Source organism: Leuciscus leuciscus, assembly GCF_965113295.1.
Source record: "Leuciscus leuciscus genome assembly, chromosome: 1".
NCBI lineage: Eukaryota > Metazoa > Chordata > Actinopteri > Cypriniformes > Leuciscidae > Leuciscus > Leuciscus leuciscus.
The window spans coordinates 25,819,353-25,842,892 of record NC_138725.1 but is presented as its reverse complement, the minus strand read 5'-3'; the positions used below and the strand labels follow the sequence as shown (position 1 = coordinate 25,842,892).

Genomic DNA, 23,540 nt, shown 5'->3' with positions numbered 1-23,540 from the left:
TTTTGATAGCAGACATGAATTTTACTGTTCTTTTTTAACAATGTTAAAAACTGAATTTTTCACAAGTTATCTCACTGTTGTAAATCTGACTGATATTGTCATGTATTAGGGGGTGGTGGTGGCGCAGTGGATAAGACACATGCCTTTGGTGTGAGAGACCCGGGTTCGAATCCACTGTGAGACACCAATGTGTCCCTGAGCAAGACACTTAATCCCTAGTTGCTCCAGAGGCGTGCGACCTCTGACATATATAGCAATTGTAAGTCGCTCTGGATAAAAGCGTCAGCTAAATGAATAAATGTAAATGTAAATGTATTACATATAGCACGTCCTATGTGTTCCTTGTACTGAAAGAGTTGAGTTGACTAAAAGAAATGTTCAAGTTTTGGGAAATATATTCTACTGTTAATAAAAGGTTCACTTGAGATGCCTTGTGTTTCTTTGAAATCATTCTGAATTGGCCTACATCAATTTATTACATTAAAAATGCAATGAAACATTGAAATTGTACTATGTCATACGGTAAAACAAAATATGTCATATGGTAAAACATTGAATTTTAAAATAAATAAAAATAAATACTTTGTTTGTTTACATGGGCCATGAAAATAATGGAGGAGATCTAGTATGATATATATATATATATAACTTCAAGGCATTTTTGACTAATTTCTAGCAAAAAAATAGAACAAATGTCCATAGATGACATGCTGTAGTCGTTAAAAAACAAAATATCTAGTATTTGTGGTGTAGGTGTTTATATTTTGCAACTTGTTATAGAATACTTACAGATCAACTATTACATTCTTGGTTGTATTTAACCGTGTCATGAATATCAAATTTAATTTATTTATAAAAATCACTTCGTTTTACCGTATGACATTTTCAAGGACTGTATACAAAGAAACACATTAAAATGTCATATATTGTTATTTTTTATAAAGGGCACTAATAAAAACAAAAAATATACACATAGATTTACTCAAAAAATGCTATATTTAATTTGTCTTTTCATTTTAATTTTTTTACTGTTTTGAAATTCTAAAACGTCACTGACCCATATATTAAACAAATATTGTAAATATTATATATAATATACCTATATTAAACATAAATATATATCTGTCTTCATTATACATAATATACCTATATTATACATATATTAAGCATAAATATATATATCTGTCTTCATTTGTTTGTTGCATGTGTATGTTAACAGTCACTGATCATTGTTTTTAAAGTGATTTGTCAGTTTTTAGGCATGAGTAAAGAAAGGACAAGAAGGTACAGGGAAATGATGAAGTCAGATTTCTCTTGTTCACTGGAATCTTTGTTCAAAGAGCTGAATTGATGATTTTAACATGCTTTTAATTATTTTAGCATGATTTTAATGACTTTCCCCTGAGAAACAAGATATTTGTTTAGTCTTTTAAGTTAAAAATAGAAATGAATGGTCTTTATGACTGGGTCTGATCTGACACCTCCAAAATGTTAATTATTCAGTATGTCTTGTTCACTATGTTTTTAGTTCAAATTCATACACTAAGTAATACGATTGTACTGATATGGTGGATTTTCATTAATGTTCAAATAGAGATGCAAATGAATTTGTTTGTTACAAAAGTATTCAATAAATTTCACCATAAATGTTCATGCAGTGTCTCATTTTGTCCTGTGGTGTGACGGGATGTCCTGTGGTGTGACATCACTTCAAACACAATTAAACGACTTTTACTATGTTAACTAGCTTAAATAATTATATGCATTTGAAAACATTGCATAATATAACTATATAAAAAAATAATAAACATTTTCAAATATTTTTTCTCATTTTAAATAATATTTCCACTGGAGTGAGTGGTAAAAGATGGCACAAGCAAAGAATATAATCGAAAAACAGCTGTGAAAAAAAAATATATGCATAATTTTAATGATCATTCTTTAAGAGTACTTGTTAAACATAAAACATACCTGATTTGTATTTGAAATGAATAATATTTCAATATTTGAATTTTATAGTAATGTCATGTCACACCGCAGGACATATTTTGCCTGGAGCTGTGAGAAAAGCTTAATAAATTACATAATGAGAAAAAAAAATCTGCTAACCTCTAACAGTTTCAAAAACAACAGTATTTGTACTTTACATATTCATACAATTCTTAAGCAATTTAGAACTTTGTTTTAAAAAATGCTGTTTCACCCTTATTTGTCATCTACCCTCACGCAGAAACAACATATGCATCCACGGGATCCCAGAGGGAGCCGAGGGGAAACAATGTACAGGAGTTCTTAGAGACATTTATTAAATCTGAGCTGTCACCCTCGCTATACAACATTGTCACCAGTCCCTTGGAGCCAAACCACCACAAGGCGCTAACCCGAGGTCTATGGTTGTCTATTTCCTGGAGTATAAAACCAAAGAGCTGGTGCTTCGCACGGCCTGGAAAAAGAATAACATCCAATACGATGGGAGAAAAGTGTTTTTCTAGCAAGACTATCCAACCGAAATAGTTATGAAAAGAAAGGCTTACTCCACCATCAGAAAGACGCTTAAAGAACAGGGGCTCCGTTTTCAGACTCTTCACCCAGCAAAACTCAGAGCCGGGACCCCGGCGGAAGACCGTGCTACACCCGCGGCGAGACGGAGACCACCTCCCTGGGAAACGGCAGATGCTACACCACGTCGTCACTGGGATGCACGCATGAAACACATCCAGGAGAAACTAAAGGGATTTGGACGCGGCGAAGGCGCTATGAGTGACTGTAAGTAGAATGCATACTTCGGAGATGGAAATAATGGAGTGGAATGGCTTCATAATGGAGACTAAACAAACCTTAAACAACCTATATGAAAAACCAAGTAGAGAAGAGAGCTAAATTAATTAAACAAAATTTCTATGAAAATGGCCCTAAGTCTAAGAAACTACTTGCATGGAGAATACGGAAACAACAGGCTGAGAGATTTATACATAAAGTGAAGGACCCCAGGACCAATGAGATGTATCATAATTTGGAAGACATACAAAATGCCTTTGAAATGTACTACACAAAATTATATGCTCAATCTCGGACAAGTGAGTCAGCTGTCATATCATCCTTTCTAACATCTTTAGATTTACCATCTAGAGCAAAACAAAATAATAACCCAGGAGATAACAGACGATGAAATAAACAAGGCAATATCAAGATTGAAAGCAAATAAAATGCCAGGTGCCGATGGGTACCCATCAGAATGGTATAAAACCCTCAGGGAAACAATAACACCAATGCTTAAGGATTGTTTAAACCATGTTCTGGGAGGTGGTGAGACCCCGCTGTCCTGGAGACCAGCAGTAATCTCAGTGATTCCTAAAATGGGTAAAAACAAAACAGACTGTAGCTCTTATAGACATATCAGTTAAACATAGATTATAGATATATGCGTCAATACTTGCAAAACGACTGGAAAACTGAATAGACACAGACCAAACAGTCTTAGACGGGCTCTCCACCTCATTGACCACATGAGAAACAGTGACATGGAATCTGCAAGTCTTGATGCCGAAAAGGCTTTTGACTCTGTCTGATGGAAATATATTTGGTCCTTAGATGCTTTGGTTTTGATGACCAGGTAATTAGATGTTTGAACTCCCTATACTCCTCTCCTACGGCTAGAATTAAAATAAATGGGGACTTATCTAAAACAATATCTCTTGAAAGGGGATGTTGACAGGGATGTCCCCTCAGTCCCACCCTATTCGCCCTTTATAGAGCCTCTGGCGCAGGCAATTAGAGATGACAAGGATATAACAGGGGTATTAATAGGAGACACACAACATGAGATATGTGCATATGCGGACAACATACTTGTGAGACTTACCAGTCCTAATGCAAGCCTGCCCAAATTATTATGTCTTCTTAAAGAATTTGGTTCATATTCCAGCTATAAATTAAATCTGCATAAAACTCAAACGCTTACTTTCGACTATGAACCACAAGAAATCATTTACAAAATCTGACAATTTAAATGGAAAGGTAATACAATTAGGCCTAAACATTTAGGGATACACATACCTAAAGAGATCTCTGCCATTTATGACCACAATTACATTCCTATAACAGCTGATAAGCTGTAAGCTCATTATTACCAATGAACATGTACAACTACTACCCAGGCTGATTTTTCTTTTTCAATCATTGCCTGTTGAAGTACCTCCCAAACAAGTCAGTAAATGGAATAGAATTATCTCATCTTTTATTTGGGGAAAACAAAAACCAAGAATTAGATTTCAAACATTACATCTCCCCAAGGACATTGGTGGTATGGCTCTACCGTGCTTGGAAGACTATTATAGAGCAGCACAGTTGCGTTCTCTGGTATGTTTGTGTGACCCTGAGTGTGATGCAAAATGGAAGGTCCTAGAGCAAAATCAAATAAGCATACCTCTCCAATCTATACTGGGCGAAAAAACTCTCCTGAAGAAACATCTGAACAAATGAACTAATTAGATGGCAGTCCCTTTTAACATCTGGCACAAACTAAAAATAAGGAATTTGAAAGAAATGTACTAATATTACGTTGGGTGAATTATGATACAGAATTCGCACCAGCTAGATTGGCAGAATAAAACTGGATGAATTCAGGTATCACTTCGTACTGTATAATATCCTCCACTGACGGTTTGGATACCTTTAAAAAACTCAGTCAAAAAAAAGATACAGACAATTTAGGGAAAGAAGATTTCTTCAGATACCTTCAACTGAGGCACCACTTCAATAAACATATTAACACTATTGGAGAATATAAAGAAATCACAGAGCAACAATCCTGAGCATGGTCAGTGTTGGAGAATGTGTGGTAATATGTCTGCTGGTCATTTTCATATCTTTTGGGAGCGTCTTATTATTTCTTTGTATTGGGTAGAGGTGGTGACGGAAATAAGGTCAATAATCGGCTCAGAGCTCGAGTTTAATTTTACTGTTGCAATAACTAGGAAATGGCTAAGTAGAGAGTCCCTGACAATTGCTGAATGGGAAATGTATGTTACGGGACATTTGACTTTCTCTTTGAGACATGCCAGGAGGAAATGTGAAGCATATTGGAAAAACTGGATATCTTATCTGAATACAAAGTGAGATGTTTTTTGTTGTTGTTGTTTTAACATGATGTTGAGCATTTCTGTTAACTATGATGATTATGCCTGCTGCCCCTTGGTCTGTCTGTTTTTTTTTGTCAAAAAAAAAAAAGTAAAAAAAAAAAAAATTGTAATGAAAAAATGTTATAAAAATGTACCCCCAAAATAACCACTCAACCACATTTAAAGAAATCAAACACAAGTTTGGTGTCTAGTGATGGGGAGTCGTTCTCCTCCTCACTGAGTGTGTTTGAAATCTGAGGAGTGACTCGGAGACTCTTCTGGTTAATGTTCTTTGGTGACAGGAAAACCGATAAATAGGTTATGTTTACATCACTGTCAGCCATTCTGGGATTCAAGCTTATTTACTTAATACAGTTTACGGTTTATTAGGGCTGGGTAAAAAAATATAAATTTCTCGATTTTAATCAATTCTCATTTTTACGAACCGATTTCGATTCTTAAATCCCAAGAATCGATTAGTCTATCCTGTTTTCAGTTGATGAATGAACGGAACATTGTATAGCGCACATCCCATCCAATAAATCTAGAGGTCGACCGATAGTGGATTTTACCGATAACGATTGCTAGGTTGGGCCATACTTGCCGATAACCGATTAATCAACCGATAGTTTTTAAAATTGATACTGGATAAAAACAAACATAACACTCCAAGTAAAACAGTGCTGAACTTTATTATAAAAATAATAAAACTGTATTGAACCATGAAAACATGCTAAATGAAATAAATATATAATATGAATAAATATTGAAGTCAATAAAAGACATTCATTCAAACTGAAACAAAAAGTAATACTCTAAATAACAAATAAAACCAGTTACATTCAAAATGTAACTATTAAACTGTTATTTTTCAAGCCAACTTAATGAATAAAAAAGTAACAAAATTTGATCGGTATAATATTTGAGCAATACAATTGCACCTTGATCATTCATGTTAGTTTGATAGTGCATTAACTATGGTTAACAAATAAAAACCTTAATTTAAAAATGTATTAGTACATGTTAATTAACAAATAATGAACAATCCTTATACAGAAGTTATTAACCTTAGTTAATGTTACATATGGAATTTTATTGTAAGTGTTATCATTTCATATAAATCCAAACAGTCATGCTTAAATATCTACAATGCCAGAGCATTGAAATGACATAAATATTAAATGTATAGTCTCACACTTTTGCTTCTATTTTATAAACACTTGATGATTATCTAATCAAAATAACAAAACATGTATTAAAGTGATGACGAAAAAATAACCGAAATCGAATGCTTTTCTGATTTGTTTATATGTTTCTGTCGGCTGTAGTGTATGAACATATCAGTTTGCTATCTTACGTCTCTAGCTTTAAATATGCAACTTCTCTGCATATTAAATGCATAAAAGTGACCAGCTCGATATAAACTAATGCAAATAGATGGTAACAATTGTGACATTAAACATTCGGGTCGGACTTACGTTTATTTTTGTCAGTGTTTTAACCGCTTGAGGTACTACTAATGTTAGCGTCCTCTCAGCCTCGAAGGCAAACAAACATACTGTTGTGCTGTTCTTTCTCTACTAATGCAGCATTTAGTCAACAAATTAATCACTTTATAATGATATGACAAAATGTACTGTATACATAGGCTACCTTTTAGCTGTCGGTGCTTTAAACGCGCATCTGATGTCAGCGCTCTCCACGCAGCGTGTGCTCTCAGTGCAGCACGCAGCATCACGTGTCGAAATAAACACGAGGCATCAGCGATAGCTTTTATTACACCTCTAGAGGCCGCTCTTGTACTGCATGATGCCAGCAGACCCTTCTCAGCTCTCTCTTACTGTGTAATGAATGACAGCGCGCGCTTCTCAGCCGCTCCAGCAACGGACGCAACCAGGAAAAACTATCGGTATGTATTTTTGCCGATAACGGTAGTTCCACCAATCAACTATCGGTGCCGATTAATCGGCAAAACCGATGAATCGGTCGACCTCTAAATAAATCGCCATAATCTTTATGCTTTGTTACTTTTGATATGAAACAAAGTCTACGGTTTGAAATTACGGTCATTTTATTACAAAATTCAAAAAATAAATACCGTTTTGGCGCTGTTTAATGTGGCGTGACAGAAGCACACGTACGTGAACTGATCATCTCCTCTTTAATCTCAGTTACAGCTCAAAATAAACATGAATGGACATCTGAAGGTGTGTTAAAACATACAGTAAAACATCTAAACACGTAACATGTCTCATGTAATCGCTTAATTAGTGTTTCAACCACGGAAAGACATCTTGTAAACAATATGTCATGTAACATCACATTTACCTCAGAAAAACCATATTCCACCCTCATCACACTCTAGGTGGATTGAAGACAATCCAAAAAGTATTTCATCAAACTTGAAAAAAAAGTCAAAAAAAAAAATTGACTTTCTCTTCACCGGCCCAGTGCATGATTCTCTACAATCTGGAAGCCCTTTTTAGCACATGTCATCTTTAAAATGTCTGATTAACCCTTTCCATTCCAGCTAGTAGGCTACTTTGTAATTTTACAATGATGTAGGGCTGGGCGATATTATCAGTCGATATCGATAATTATCACGATAAAAGTCAAATCTTTATTTCTTTCAAGTTTAAAGGCAGATTTTTGCTCCTAAGTGAAAGTTGTAGAAACCAGAGCGTTAACTGTGGTTTTAAACTACTCTTTATTGTCAGAACATATCAGGACAAGAATAGAATAGAATAGAATAGAATAGAATAGAATAGAATAGAATGAGGCATTTATATAGCGCTTTCATATGTACTACTGTACACCCAAAGCGCTTTACAATCATATCAGGGGATCTCTCCTCAACACCACCAGTGTGCAGCATACACTTGGATGATGCGACGGCAGCCACAGTACAACGGCGCCAGTGCGCTCACCACACACCAGCTATAGGTGGAGAGAGGAGAGAGAGTGATAGAGCCAATTCAATGAAAGGGGATTATTATTAAAGGGGACAAACAGGTGAACATTTCATAAATCTGAGGTAGAACATTCAAACATTTGTCATTTTTCCTTAACAAAATAAATATATTTATTGGACAATTTCTTAGTTTCTTCATGGGCTAATTTTTTTCTTTTTTTGGTAAAATGTAATATTCTGACTGTTTGAGTTTTATTAAAATGAACCATTGGTCATCCAGTCTCATGCGATCATGACAACCACAGATAAAACCAGGCATAGCCTACAGCACCTCACTATCATGGCAAAATGTAACTTTGTTTTCTATGGTATTTGTATGAAAAACAGTAGCCTAAATACATTATTAAATACTGTAATTATATTACATTAGAATAATATAATACAATTCAATGTGGATGGACAGATGGATGGATATCCCACATTTCATGGTGCAGTTAATATTACTAGGCTAACGTTACAGTAAATCTATGGTAAATGATGGGAATTTGTAGACGGAAAAGCCTTCTGACTGTATCATTGCGCACAGTGTTTCCCCTGTTCATCAGCGCTGTTTCATCTGCCTTTAAACTGGTTTAAATCACTGAGACGTTTGTGTTCTTCGCTGAATTCAAGCGCTTCTCACTGGATCTCGTGACCGAGAACGATCAGAGTAAACGCATCTGCTCTAACTTTAGTGAGCTCGCGCTGCGCTGCCGTTTGGACTTTGAGCCGAGCAGATAAACGGTCCGTGTGGTGTGCGGTTCAAATGAGTTTCGTTCCGCTTTTGGTGCATAAACATTATCGAACATTTATCGACCTCTTGATATCGTTTTATCAAGAAAAATTATATCGCGATAATTATCGTTATCGTTTTATCGCCCAGCCCTACAATGATGTTTAGAATTCAGTTTTAAGTGCACTTAATACTTTGTTGGTCTGTCTCAGTATTTCTCAGTTTTCCAGTGTCATCTGCTGATGAGAATGTATTTAGATTTATTTTACTACTTCCTTTTTTTACTTTTTGTCCTTTACCTTTTTTGTTATTTATTTGGTTGTTTACTTATTTTCTTTATGTATGCATCATAAAAATTATCATACAATCATACAAAAAAGAAAACCATATTCAGTAACCAAAACTTGCTAGTCAGCTAAAAAAAATTATTCTAGAGGAGCATTTTCATAAATATATAAATGCACCACATTACATATGCATTATAATTTTTAATGTTCGATATTTAATGCATGTTTGAATAAATCAGTAAAGTTTTTGTGACAGCCACCATTTAAATGTGAATATTTAAAGGTAGAAATATGATTATGTAATTGTAAAGTTAGTATAACTTTACTATTATAAAAAAAACATCCTTGAATGTAATTTAAGTGTTTGTATACAAATCAGTAAATTGTAACCTTCAATATTAAAGTAGTGAAGTACCAACTGACTCCCATGTGTAGTTTACAGCATTATTTGAGAGATTTTCTTTCCTTGAGAGCATGCACTTAATCTGATATACATCAGTATATCCAAAACAATCGAATCTCAAGCTTGTGAATAGATATTTAATCAAAACTTGTGTCAATAAATACCCAGCAAACTATATTGAGAAATGTCAAAATGTTTGGTAACATGGCTGCAAAAAATGTGAGCCAGTTATAAATGTAAAATAAAACAGCTAAAATATTTAGTTGGAACTGATGTTGACAGTCAATATAACAATTTCTAAAACCTCCCTTTACTGACCATTTGTTGTAAACAAACAAGAACACTTACCATTTCATAGTTTTACTGTTTATCTAAAAGTAATGAAGTGCTTGAATGTTTCTAACATGAATGTTCTTCAGCATCATGATTGAATGAAGAATAAACACCAACCTCTTTGTTCTTCAGGATCTTCAGTGTGTTTCATTCTGCAGGGTTCTGGATCACTCATGTTCTCACTTTCCTCTTTAATAAACTCAGTCTTTACAGATATCATCTCTTCCTGATGCATTGTGCTCGTCTTCACTTGTAGCTGATGGGAATATTCCAGCATTTATTGGAGAATTGCAGTGGGAGGAGCTTAACTGATGATTAATTACAGTGGGAGGAGCTTCACTGATGATGTATTGCTGTGGGAGGAGCTTCACTGATGATGTGATTGCTGTGGGAGGAGCTGATCTGACAAAACCAAAGTTATCAGTTACTGAGTTTGTTTTAATACTAAATGACATTAAAGCATTTGTCTATAGCCGCGTTTCCATTACCCTTCAAATTGTGCAAATTGAAATTGCCAATTGAAAATACGCTCAATGGAAACACGTCAATTTTGCAAAAAGTAGTTTTTACGCTCGCATGAGGTGGTTTTTCAGGCAATTTGAAAAAGAAATATTTCGCAAAACTGCAATGGAAACAGTTTTTGCGCATTTATAGTCACCTGACTTAGAAGGCGCGGTGTGTTTGGACAGAATACGAGACGGAGTTCTTTATTAAATTCATAAAAGACAAAAGAATGACAGAAATACTGGATTCTAAACCTCAAATAAATGCCACAATCAAGACCTCGGAGCAGAAATGAGTGAGAAAAACCCAGAAACACTTCATATGTGACGCTCACAGACACAGTATAAGGGTCTTTCCTTACCATTAATGCTTGGATAACACGCCTACGTTTCCTTCCATTAATAATAATAATAATGTCTAGTGCGGTATGTGGCTGTTATATATATATATATATATATATATATATATATATATATAAAACTTACCAACGTCCGTTGCCATGAATTTTGGAATGACTTATTGCAAGAGGAAAAAATTAGGCTATGTCGCATAACATCGGTTAATGGAAACGCCTAACTATGAACTGAAAGATGGTTTGATTTTATGATAACTAGGCCTACATTGTATTAAAGCAATTAGATCTCTAACACGTAACAGTTTTTATGTGCAGAAACTGACAATCATCATGATTTATCAAGCGACGAGATACTTTTTGTACGCAAAAAAACCCCCAAAAATAAGCAAATAACCAAATAGTGGAATAAAGTCGTTTTTTTTGTGTGTTTTTTTTCCCGCACAAAAAGTATTCTCGTCGCTTGATAAACTTATGGTTGAGCCACTGTAGTCACTTAAAGGACAAGTTCGGTATTTTACACTTAAAGCCCTGTTTACAGATCGTTTCTGATGAAATAGAACGGTTAAGATAAAATTTTGGACAAATGCTGCTGTCCCAAGAATTTTAGGTTTCTTTCAATTTCCCCCCCCACCAGTAGACTGGGTGTATAGGTGCACTCGAACACTCCTTCCTAAAACACATTAAACTTTCGTTTACAAAGACGTGAAACTCACCGAGTGGTCAGGGGTGTCCACTGATATGCTCACACATAAATTGCTGCAAAATATGCTTTCCAACAGGTTTTATCGTAGTTTTTGTCTCCTCCATTGACTTGCATTGGATGTGCTGTGAGGTATGGTATAGAGATTGCTAAGACATGTGACCAACTGGGCGGCAACGTCATCAGAACGCAAAGAATTATGGGTATGTTTGGCCCGTTTCCATGGGTTGGCATAGTAGGGTAGTGTTCTGGCATGAAAATAATGGAGCTGGAGATTGTAAAAGTGGGGCAGAAAAATGTCGTCCGTTCAAAGGTATGCTAATGTTTTAAGCACCACACTCCTCGCTCACTCTCATCTATCTGCATGCAGTCAGAATTCAACAAACCAACGTGTGTGCGTGCGTGTGTGTGTGTGAGAGAGAGAGGCGCAGGCGCGATCGAACAGTGGAAACATAAAAACATAGGGTGTAAAAAAATATTGCATCACAATAAGTGTATTGTGATTGTCAAAACATTTTAGTAACTAAACTGAATTGTATTAGGTTTATGGACAACATGTTACAATGTTTACATGGTACAATTTCTATTTCAATTCAATTATTGTGATTTGATTTAATTTGACTCATTTGGATAAATATTACGTAGGCTGCACAAGATAGGCCTATAGGCATTCATTTTTCTCAAGAAAAAAACAACTCACCTAATGCTGTAAATAGACATACAGAGAGCCGGAGCCCTATCAGCTGGCAGTATTATTTAAGGTTAAAAATAACTCAAATGAAATATAATGTGTTTTTTTTTATTATAATAACAACTTTATTTAATGCTATAGGCTAAGTACAAATATAATAAATATGTAATATAGTACACATATTTAGCAAAATACTCTATAGCTTTTTTCTAGCCAACTAACTATATTATGGTCATCAAATGGCTTTCCTGAGGTAAATGTTATGTGACATAATTGTTCTCCAGCTGTTTTATTGACCCCTTTGTTAGATTGATTGGTCGATATTATGTATGAGGAATATACATTTCGGTAAGTTGTACTGTATCTTTCAACATTGTTCATTCGTGTTTATTTACTATTAGCTAGAGATGATCGGTTCACGTGCCGCTAGGGATCTGTCCCGTCACATTTACAAGCGCCAAAACGGTATTTATTGTTTGAATTTCGTAATAAAAGTGACATAATCTGAAAGCTGAGATTTTTTTAATAGCATAAGTAACCTGCTCTGTCTAGTCTGTCGGTCTCCATGTCCTCTTTGCTTCGCAATTTTTCTGTGCGTGAGAAAATTTATGTGTGGCGTGAGAGCGTGTGAAAAGTGTCAATTGCGTGAGTCTCACGGTGAATGCGCGAGTTGGCAGCTCTGCTATTGCAGTTTATAACAGGAGGTAGACGGCATCTTGAACACTACGTTCTTCCCTCCATGCAATGAAGTCTGGCACCTTATGTTTGTGCCGCGGATTCCCAAAATGCTTTGCGTTCACCACTGGGTATACGTCATGATGACGACACATTAGCAAGCCTTATTACTCCGCGCCGGAAACTGTAATGTGGTTCAGGGGTTGTTTTCTTCTTCTTCTTCGTGTTTTTTTTTGTTTTGTTTTTTTTTTCCTCGGCGGATCGCAAACTGAAATGCCAGTGGTTTGCTTGCAGAGGTGCATTATCGCCACCAACTGGGCTGGAGTGTCTATTATTCAAGCTCTCAACGGAAGAATGTACGGGTGTGAGGCGTTTGGAAAAATAGCTCCACGAGTTTTACCACTCGGTGAGTTTCACGTCTTTGTAAACGAAAGTTTAATGTGTTTTAGGAAGGAGTGTTCGAGTGCACCTATACACCCAGTCTACTGGTGGGGGGGAAAGCGAAAGAAACCTAAAATTCTCGGGACAGCAGCATTTGTCCAAAATTTTATCTTAACTGTTCTATTTCATCAGTCCTTTAAAGGGTCATGAAACCCTAAACCAAATTTTCTGAGATTTTAACAGAGATATGTGTGTTGAACACCATTGAAGACAATGTTAGCATCTGTTAGATTTAATAATAGGGGGAAAATGGTTAAATTTTAGTTTTTTTATGCTATTTTCATCTTCCGGGTTTAAAATCTTCATTGTGTCCACGTCACAGAGCACTATAGTCCTTTGATGACTCATCGGTGTCTTATTATTATTCATCTACTGAGTTTTCTTATCCAATGAGAAAACACTTTCTCTTAATTATTCATGACACCACGTGGAACTTTCCAATGACAGACTGTGATATCGCGTAGTAGATGAGAGTGCAATGATGGGACGCGCGTTTGTTTTCGTGGTGCAAAAGTTCCAGTGCATCTTTCCCCGCGATGCTGCCAGGGCTAGACTCTGACTGCGGGCGTTTGGTTGGCCATCAACGACGGACACATCTAAACGTGTGTGTCAACCATTCAACGGGAGAATGGTGGACTTCGGCCTTGTACACCAATGCAGGTTTCGTCTTGCGAGTGATGCGGTCCCGAGGACTTTTCTATCGCTTCAGAGGTGTGTGTGTGTGTGTGTGTGTGTGTGTGTGTGTGTGTGTCTAAAATGTAAATCTGACCGTTTTACCTGCCTTCTGTTAAATAATCACTCGTTATTAAAATTGAGATAGTTCGATAATACCTCGTGTATGGAACGTATGCTTAATTTGTGAAAATTTCTCTGTCACTGTCCATCTTTATTATGGGTTTAGGGAGCGCGTAGATCTATGTACGGAACGTTTTTTTTTAAGCGGAAAATTTATTACCCTAATATAATAAACTTATTACCCTAACCCTAACTTATTCAATAGTGTGTATAGAAACAATTTACATGTTTTAAATACAATTATGATTAGGCTACTGCACGCTAATATATGTAGCAGGACATTCAGTCACTTTTGAAAGGACAAAAATAAGGTGTGCGTGTATTTCATTAGACTTTAACTTTGCCAGCTATAAAAAAATCTAGCATTTCCTCACGTTTTACCACTGTTTTTTAGTGACAGTCGATATGCATGGGTCACTGCCGATCGATGACAGTTTCCCTCCCTCCCCTCTCCCCTCCCCTCCCCTCCTCTCCCCTCCCCTCCCCTCCCCTCCCCTCCCCTCCCCTCCCCTCTCCCCTCCCCTCCCTTGAGCTGAAAGAGGGGGGTTTCATGACCCTTTAAACATTGTCTTTACTAACTATCTGGGCCGGCAAGTAAATCATTTTCATTTTTGGGTGAACTGACCCTTTAATTGTTAATTTGAGATGTACTCTATTACTCAAGTCTCTTATTTCACTACACTGATTGTAGTGAAAGACTGAGTATACGTTTCTGTTGGACTTTCATATTTAAAAACTGAAATGCTTTTTATCTAGCAAAATTGTTTCTAGAAAGTTTTAAAGAGATTTTTTTCCAAATATTATTCATTTATAATTATTTATATTCATATATTTATTTGTTGCACTGTTTCCTATACAGTTAAGTTATATTGCAAAACTAAAATACCCTTTTCAGATTTAGTGTTAGATTTGTGGCTGTGGCTAAATAATATATTACTGTCAAATGTAACGTTATGTCAGATTATACAAATACTCTAGTTCACTGTATTTGTTCATGTTTTGTCAAGGGATAAGTCTGAAACACGGCATAAAATAATTATATCATGGCTACAGGAACGTTACATTAAACATGGTTCTGTCTTCTGTGTAAACATTTTCTTTCTTTCACATACAACGATTGTATGAACTTTTTGCGTGTTTTAACATAAAGAGTAAGTTAGCATTTAACTTAGCATTTACAAATAACAGCGTAGGCCTATATAAAAAAGTATGAGACATCAACAAAAAAACATACCTTTCTGAAACGTCCTGTAACAGCCGTTCGTGCGCAAGTTCTGCTTGATTCCTCCGCTAATATTCTCTAAATCTGATTCGGGCTGAAATTGATAAGGCAATATTGACGCCTGTGTTTACATTGCACCGGAGCGCAACTACTGTTATGGTAACGGCGTGACGCTTCCGGACAGCGTGAACTAGGCGCTTAGCGAATCACAACACAGACTGGGCCAAGCTGACCAATCAGAGCCCATCGTGTATTTCTGAGGGCGAGGCTTCTTATAATTTTTTTTTTTTTTTTTTTTTTTTTTTTTTAAAGAAGCATGAACACATGTTAGACTGCATCACATAAACATAATCAAACCTTCGAAAAAAGCTGATCAACTCTTTATAACAGCTGCTGAACACTATATTTTGTAAGTCCTGAAGGCTTATAGTGCTATTTTGAACCAATAATAAGATCAAAAAGCAGTTGAAGGAAAATGAGCAGTTAGTTCTAGTTAGTTATCTGACTCCAATATAAATAATCTGATAAATTTTAAGTTATTTATGTTCCAGTATCTAGATTGTACATTAGGATTTCTTAATTAAGTTCAGCACAATTCTGTTCAGTTTATATGCTGTCAGATGAGACAAAACATGTTAGAAACCACTAGATCAGTAGTATGTAGTGTGCATAAGTGTGTGTGTGTGTGTCCTGTGAAGCAAATGGCACAGATGTGTGTTAGAGGTGTAAGAGACACATCAGTCCTCAATCTGCATAATGACGATTCCCTGCATAATTGTACAGTAAAATAACGTACAGTACAGACATTATTTTAATTTCAACAATATTTTTGACCACCAACTGACTATAATGATATTTCCATAAATAAATCTGTTGAATTAAGACTCCAATAACCTGCCTCAGTGCACCATAGGAATATTAATTGTTAAAAATGAAACCAATAGCTTAAGCAACAAATATGTAACATCTTTGTTTTATTGAACAAACAAATCATATTATTAGCTATAAGAAATGTTGAAATCAATTTGTAATAATTCTAATAATTGATTAGTGCTAATCTAATAGTAATGCTAATCAAAGACTAAATTATGAGGTAGGCAAGCATACATTAAGATATTAAGGAAGTGATCAATTCTAAAATCAATTAAATTGAATACATAGTTAAACTTATGGTGACCATTAAACCATTTCATTCTGCCAAGATACATGTCCCTCAGAGTTGAAATAAGAGCAGAATGTGTCTCGAACTGTGTAGGCCTCTGTTGGAACAGTGGAAACTGTTTCCACCAACAGTGGAAATGCTCTCCATCGATTCAGTAGTTGTGGCACTGGTATTCAGCCACCTCTCTACTTCCATTGGCTTGAGAAGAAAGTTGTGCAGGATGCAAGCTGACAAAATAAGGCTGTTTATTTTGTCAGGGTGTATGTTGATCCTGCTATGCAGGATCCTCCAGCGAGATGACAATATGCCAAAGGCATTTTCTGCTACATGCTCGAGGCAATCTGTAGTTGAAGATGCGTTGTTGTGTAGACAAATCCCGACCAGGGTAAGGCCAAATCAGGAAAGTTGTTAATGGGAATGCTGCATCCCCAACAATGGTGAATTGCATGTTCCCCAGATGCTCTGCTCCTGGAAGATGCTGTTCAGCTGGCACCTACGGCTTCTTTGCATCTAGTGCCTGCCCTATGGCTGAGCCAGCAAATACACCCCCATCGCTTGACCATCCATACTCTCCCATATGGACTAGGCGGAAGCGATATTCGACGCAGTATGAGACGCAGATAGATATGGGCCAGAAGGCGCCTCCTAGCGGTCTAACCCTAACCCTACCCCAGACCTAAACCTACTCATAACCGAACAAAGCTCTGTGCGTCTCATATTGACGCTAAAGGGTGCCATGTGCGTTGGATGTAGACGAAATGTCAAAAGCGTCAGTATATGACGCCCTAGGATGAGAATGCGTTGGAGCTGATGCCGGCAATTAAAGCAGCTCCCTTCAGCTGTGATGGGGCGCGCTCTCCCATCCTCGTGCCGTTTGCGTCCTGGATTCCGTTGTTTGTTTGCTTTTCGTCTCGTCGCCGTCTCATTTAATTATTCTTACTTTAATAAATGTTATTCTTTTGAGCAATATCCAAGGTGTTGTCTCCTCCTCACGCGGCTTGCGAGCCGGCCGTGACAGTATATACAAGTTTTATTGATTAAATCAAATGATCCAATCGACATGTAATACAATGTCCACTTCTCTATAAACCACAACTCTCACTTAAACAGAGGTGTCCACACTTTTTTTAAAGGGGGCCAGATTTGATGTTGTGGACACACCTGGGGGCCAGATACTGTCAACTCAAGCTGTTGTCATTTCCAAAAGGGCAAAACATGTAGGTTAATATTTTATATATATATATATATATATGTGTGTGTGTGTGTGTGTGTGTGTGTGTGTGTGTGTGTGTGTGTGTGTGTGTGTTTTGAAAAGTGTTTTTTCTTTTCTTTGAATAATTAAACTTTGAAGTATATCTCAAACAAAAGATTAAGTACAAGTACTGGCCAAATATACTTGGACTTTTCTCTCAGTATAAGTCAAGTACACTTAAGTGTAATTTAAGTATATTTCTGAGAAGTACTTAAAGTATATTTTTGAGAAATATATAAAATGTAGACTGAAAGTATGCTTTCTTCTTTTTAGTTGAAAAGAAGTATACTAATAGAACACTTGAATAAACTTATTTTCCATGCATATTTTATTTACTCTATAAGCTATTCCACCCGAAAGTTTGTTACTATATAAAGCTGAACTTGTTAGTTTATAAGACGGTGTGTAATATTATAATTTTTAAAAAGTATTTAATAAGCTACTCAATCAAAATAGTAAACACAAGTACAAGCCAAGAATACTTCAGAATACTTAATTATACTTTTAAGTATATCTCGATCAACAAGTATAGGCCAAATATACTTAGACGTTTCTGTCAGTATAAGTCAAGTATACTTAAGTGGAATTTGAAGTTTATTTCTGAGAAGTACATAAAGTATATTTCTGAGAAGTATATAAAAAGTAGACTGAAAGTATACTTTCTTATTTTTTAGTTTAAAAGAAGTATACTAATAGCACACTTGAATAAACTTCTTTTTCGTAAGGGAACTCTCACTTAAACAGAGGTGTCCACACTTTTTTAAAGGGGGCCAGATTTTATGTTGTGGAATTGTAAAATTCCAGTTGTTTATATTTTTAGCTTCATTGCAAGTGTATGACATTTGGTATAGAAATAAACAATGGTAATTAAGTGCTTTTCCTAAAAATGAGAAAGAAAATACAGGGTATTAAAACAGTATGAACTACAAAAAAGTCAGTATGTGAGGTTAAATAGATGTGTTTTAGTCTGAATTAGGTAAGATGTGTGCTTCCATTTCAGTTTCAGACCAGCAGATTAATGTGTGAATGAAACACAGGTTTTAATTTACCCACAATAACAGAGAATAGGGCTTAAATGACACACATTCAGAGATTGAAGGGTTTCAGGTCAATTTTTTTTTTTTTTTTTTTTAAGAAACCATTTTGCAGAAAAAAAAACAATTACACGAAGTTCAATTTTCACACAGAGTTTGTATTTTTTCTTTGCCTCACATGACAAATGACAAAAGATTGAATGAAACCAGACAGGGGAGATTGCTGTTCAAGTTCAGTTCAAGATTTCACAAAAAAAAACATAAAAAAGCCATGAGTCCTTGATTCATTCCCTAATGTCTTAAAGTTCGTTATTTTTTCGAACTCAGTTTTTCCTGTTCAATTTCAACCAAAAGAAAAGAAATGTAACAAATTAAAAAAAAATTATAATCCAAACAAGTGTTTGGTGTATGGGTGTGTGCATGTGTAATGAGTGTGTATGTGTGTGTGGGTGTGTGTTGGCTGCATGAGGCAGTCTGTGTAGCGGCCGCAAATCCAGGGCTGGTGAAAGAGTTTGGAGACTTGGCGTGAGGTTAAAAGATGATGGACATCAAGACTAATACCTGAGGCAGGCGAACCAGGCTGAATGGGAGACAATGGAATGCTAACAGCAGGTGATGGCTTGTTAGCAAATGGCGGCCCAGGGGTGGTACGCTTTTCGGCTGCTGGATTGACCCCCTTGATTGACTGTTATAATTTCTCTAATTTCCAGGTCAAGGTGCTGTGCATTATGGTAATAGATGTGACATGACGTCACTTCCAAAGAACCAATGAACATGTCTGACCAATTTGGTGAAATGTGAAAACGAATCTTATTGGCAGAATAAATGACATTTAAATTAAACTGGGCATCAGCGCAATTCAATTGGTTTGGTAATAGCAAGGGAAAATAGAATCAAGTGATCTCGCAGAAAGACGATTCTCTGCCGATCCATCAATCAATATTGCATGATGATAATTCCCACCTTACCGTGATGGTAAACTTCTGCGCTCTGTCTCATAATACATTTATGCGTCAGTTTATTATATATGATATCTGCATTAGGTCACAATAGAGTGAGTTTGAGCAGAAACATTGTATTAAGTTTCAACTGTTTCTACTGTGTTTTGTTTTTTAATACCACTTAGTCTAACAGCTTCTTGAATGGAAACATTACATTTGACCATCATATTCATTGGCGTTCCTTATGAAAAGAAAATATATTTCCCATTTATGAATGATCAATATATGGTTTAACCGTATATTTGAAAATATACAGAATAATACATTGTGTTAATATATTACAATATACTGAATAATAAGGAATTGCCGCTTTTCATATATTTAAAAATATGTGACAGTATATTTACTAATATATCATAATGTATGTAATTTTATATTCAGTAATATACTTGATTATTTATAGATCACGTCCAGAAAGTGTCATGGTTGTCTCAAGTGTCTCTCTTCCCGTGTGTTTGTGTGTGCTTGTGGGTGTGGCCGCTGATTACCTCAATTATCATCAGCACCAGCTGCGGTCTATTAGCCATGCCTTTATTAGCTTATTGTCTGCTGTCTTGTATTGTTAAATTGTTGTTTGATGTCAAGTCCTGTTTCCTGACCTCTTAGCCACCTGTCTTCCTGGATTTTGATTCTGTTCCTGAGAGTTCCTGGATTCCTTTGTGGATTATTCCTTCCTGGATATCTGTGAATTGTGCCTGATAGGGATGGGGAAATGAAACCTTGTGAATCACTGAGGCTTTCCCCTGACTGTTCTGGGAAAAAACGGACCAGCAGATTAATGTGTGAATGAAACACAGGTTTTAATTTACCCACAATAACATAGAATAGGGCTTAAATGACACACATTCAGAGATTGAAGGGTTTCAGGTCAAATGTTTTTTTGTTTTGTTTTTACCCTTGTGTGGTGTTCAAAACCCTATAACCCCCGGGATCTTCCCGGTCAAAAATGACCGGACTATAAAAAATAGCTTATAAATCTCTCATTATACTATATTTTCACCCAATATTGGATTCAATCTTTTTGTCAACTTGTTCTCTTTCAATTAGGACTGGTTTTATATTTCTATTTGCATCTAATTAATCATAGGCCTCATTTATTTGACAGTAGGGATCAAATTTTTTGAGTAAAAAAAAACATTATTTTTGAATAATTTTTGAAATATTAAATAAAATCTGAAGAAAATTGGCACTGTTTATCACACTAGTCTACTTTAATTTTTCACCAGGAATTTTGTTTTGAAAAACTTTTATTTTGTACAAAATGGCACATTGTCACACTTGTGGTCTTCCCGGTCAAAAATGACCGGCCTACAAAAAATTGCTTATAAATCACTCGTTACGCAATATTATCACCCAATTTTGGATTCAATATTTTTGTCAACTTGTTTTCTTTCAATTAGAACTGGTTTTATATTTCTATAACATGAGGGTTAAGAAACCATTTTGCAGAAATAAAAACAATTACACAAAGTTCAATTTTCACACATAGATTTGATTTTTTCTTTGCCTCACATGACAAATGACAAAAGATTGAATGAAACCAGACAGGGGAGATTGCTGTTCAAGATTTCACAAAAAAAAAAAAAAAAAAAAAGCCATGAAAATCCTTGATTCATTCACTAATGTCTTAAAGTTCGTTATTTTTTTCAAACTCAATTTTTCCTGTTCAATTTCAACCAAAAGAAAAGAAATGTAAAAAAAAAAGAAAAAAAAAAAGAAAAAGAAATAATCCAAACAAGTGTTTGGTGTATGGGTTTGTGCATGTGTAATGAACGTGTATGTGTGTGTGGGTGTGTGTTGGCTGCGTGAGGCAGTCTGTGTAGCGGCCGCAAATCCAGGGCCGGGGAAAGAGTTTGGAGACTTGGTGTGAGGTTAAAAGATGATGGACATCAAGACTAATACCTGAGGCAGGCGAACCAGGCTGGATTGTGTTGCACCAGTCAGGCAAACCATGCAGAGCTCGATTTCTCCGTCACTTTTGGCAATCGCACCCAGTCAGTGCATGCACAGAGATTCCAGCAAAGAATAGCAACGACGGCCTTCCCACTCCGATAACCTACACATTTTTTTTTTTTTTTCACTCTCCCTCTGCCGTTTCTAGCTCTCTTTTATATTCAATTTACTCATTGGTGTCCGCCCATTAGACAAATTGAAAAGCTGGTATGGATTTCTTCCATATCACCACAGTTGCTTAACCAAAAAAAACTGGTACGGTTTACTCCCGGATGACAAGCTACGTTGAAACAATGACCCCACCGAATGACGTCAGACCGTAGTTCCTCCGGCACAAACAATCGACTCGGTTCGCGTTAATGTGCAAGCAACACGGACTCGGGTGCGCGCTTGTTCAGGAAGTATAGTATCCCGCGCATGCGTATCACTGTCGATATCATTGTTTCCTCACACACGACAACCATGAGTGGCATGGGAACGTTGTGGGACACTGAAGAGGTGAGGTGCCTCATTCAAATTTGGGGAGAACAAACCATACAGGAGCAGTTAAATACAACACACAAGAATGCAGACGTTTATGCATTACTCAGCACCAAATTAAAACAGTTGGGTTTTCATAGAACTACCGAGCAATGCCGTGAACATAAACGTAGTTGTCTCTCACTATGTTGTGCATAATAGCACCAAAAAAAACAGACAAATTACAGCTATGCTCAGTCGAGTTGTATTCTCCATGCGTTTTCCGTGTGCGTTTGCGATGACGTAAGATCACTGCAAACGCACCTGGGTTCGATACAACTGATTGAGTTTGAAACCAGACCAACGCTGCGGGGGGCGCTGGGAACTAGCACACTCGGGTTCGGACCGCAGCAAACGAACCCAGTGGAAAAACGCCCTGAGTCTCTCAGATAAAATGCACTCGGGAGTGGACAGGCATTTGGAGTGATCAAAAATACGAGGCAAGGCATCGGGTTTTATGTTTTTGGAACCTGGACATATGAAAGAACAAAATCAGGAGTTGAGTCTTTTGGCAGATCTGATATATTCCAAGTTATTGTGATCGTTCCTAACGATAAAAGGTACCCCTGACCCTTCTAACCAATGGCGCCACTCCTCCAACGCTAACTTGACTGCCAACAACTCTGTTACCAATGTTATAGTTACGTTCGGCGGATGATAGATGATGGAACAAAAACGCGCAAGGATGCATCTTGTCTTCTGTGGAAGAGCGCTGGGAAAGAACCGCACCTACGCCCACCTCTGAGCTCCACCATGACCTGACGTGACGGATCAGGGGCTATCAAAATGGGAGCCGAAACAAAGCAGCTTTTAAGTTTGGAAATAAAGCTTTGGCTGCACCAGACCACCTGAACGTCGTTCTGGAGGAGGTCAAGGTGGTCAGAGGAGCTTTTAAGTTGGCTGAAATTGCTAATATAACGCTGATCGCTAGAAGGACGTGTATAACTGTTGCGCTCGCTTCTTTTGCAGCATCTCCCGCTTGATATGGCGTTCTAAAAGAACGGTGCTCAAGCTACAATAAGTTCAACTTTTAAAAAAAGCGTCTAAAGTTTTTCTGAAATTTCATTCATTTTTTTCATTTACATTTATGCATTTGGCAGATGCTTTTATCCAAAGCGACTTACATTGCATTTTAAGGTACACATTTACATTCTTATCAGTTCTTGCTTTCGTTGGAAATCAACCCCATTGCCTTGGTGTAGCAAGCGCCAACGCTCCACTGTTTGAGCTACAGGGAAGCCCCCGGGTCCCCAAGCAGCCGCCTAGTTCGCTTATAGGGAGAGGCGGCACTGTTCTAGAAACATTCTTATCCAAATTATTTTGCTTTTTAGAATGCACATCAGCTTTCCTTTCCCTTATGACTGTATTCACCTTTAAATGTGTTTAATAATTGTTGATTTTCAAAGTACT

General features: G+C 36.5%; 1 protein-coding gene across 4 annotated transcripts in view; it reads right to left on the bottom strand.

Annotated features, from left to right (window-relative positions):
• LOC309498471 (uncharacterized protein) overlaps positions 1-23,540 on the bottom strand; it is a 180,273-nt gene that overhangs the window by 93,930 nt on the left and 62,803 nt on the right. Inside the window, exons 1-2 of one of the 4 annotated variants that reach the window (XM_082169237.1) lie at positions 15,222-15,389; positions 9,944-10,228 (exon numbers count right to left, since the gene is read on the bottom strand). The exons of 1 other annotated variant lie outside the window; for it this stretch is intronic. In XM_082169237.1, coding sequence (XP_082025363.1) covers positions 9,944-10,103 — 160 coding nt within the window. In that variant the 5' untranslated portion in view covers positions 10,104-10,228; positions 15,222-15,389. Of the gene's footprint in view, positions 1-9,943; positions 10,229-15,221; positions 15,390-23,540 lie in introns of those variants that run through there. 2 more of the 4 variants (XM_082169236.1, XM_082169235.1) reach the window with 2 other exon arrangements.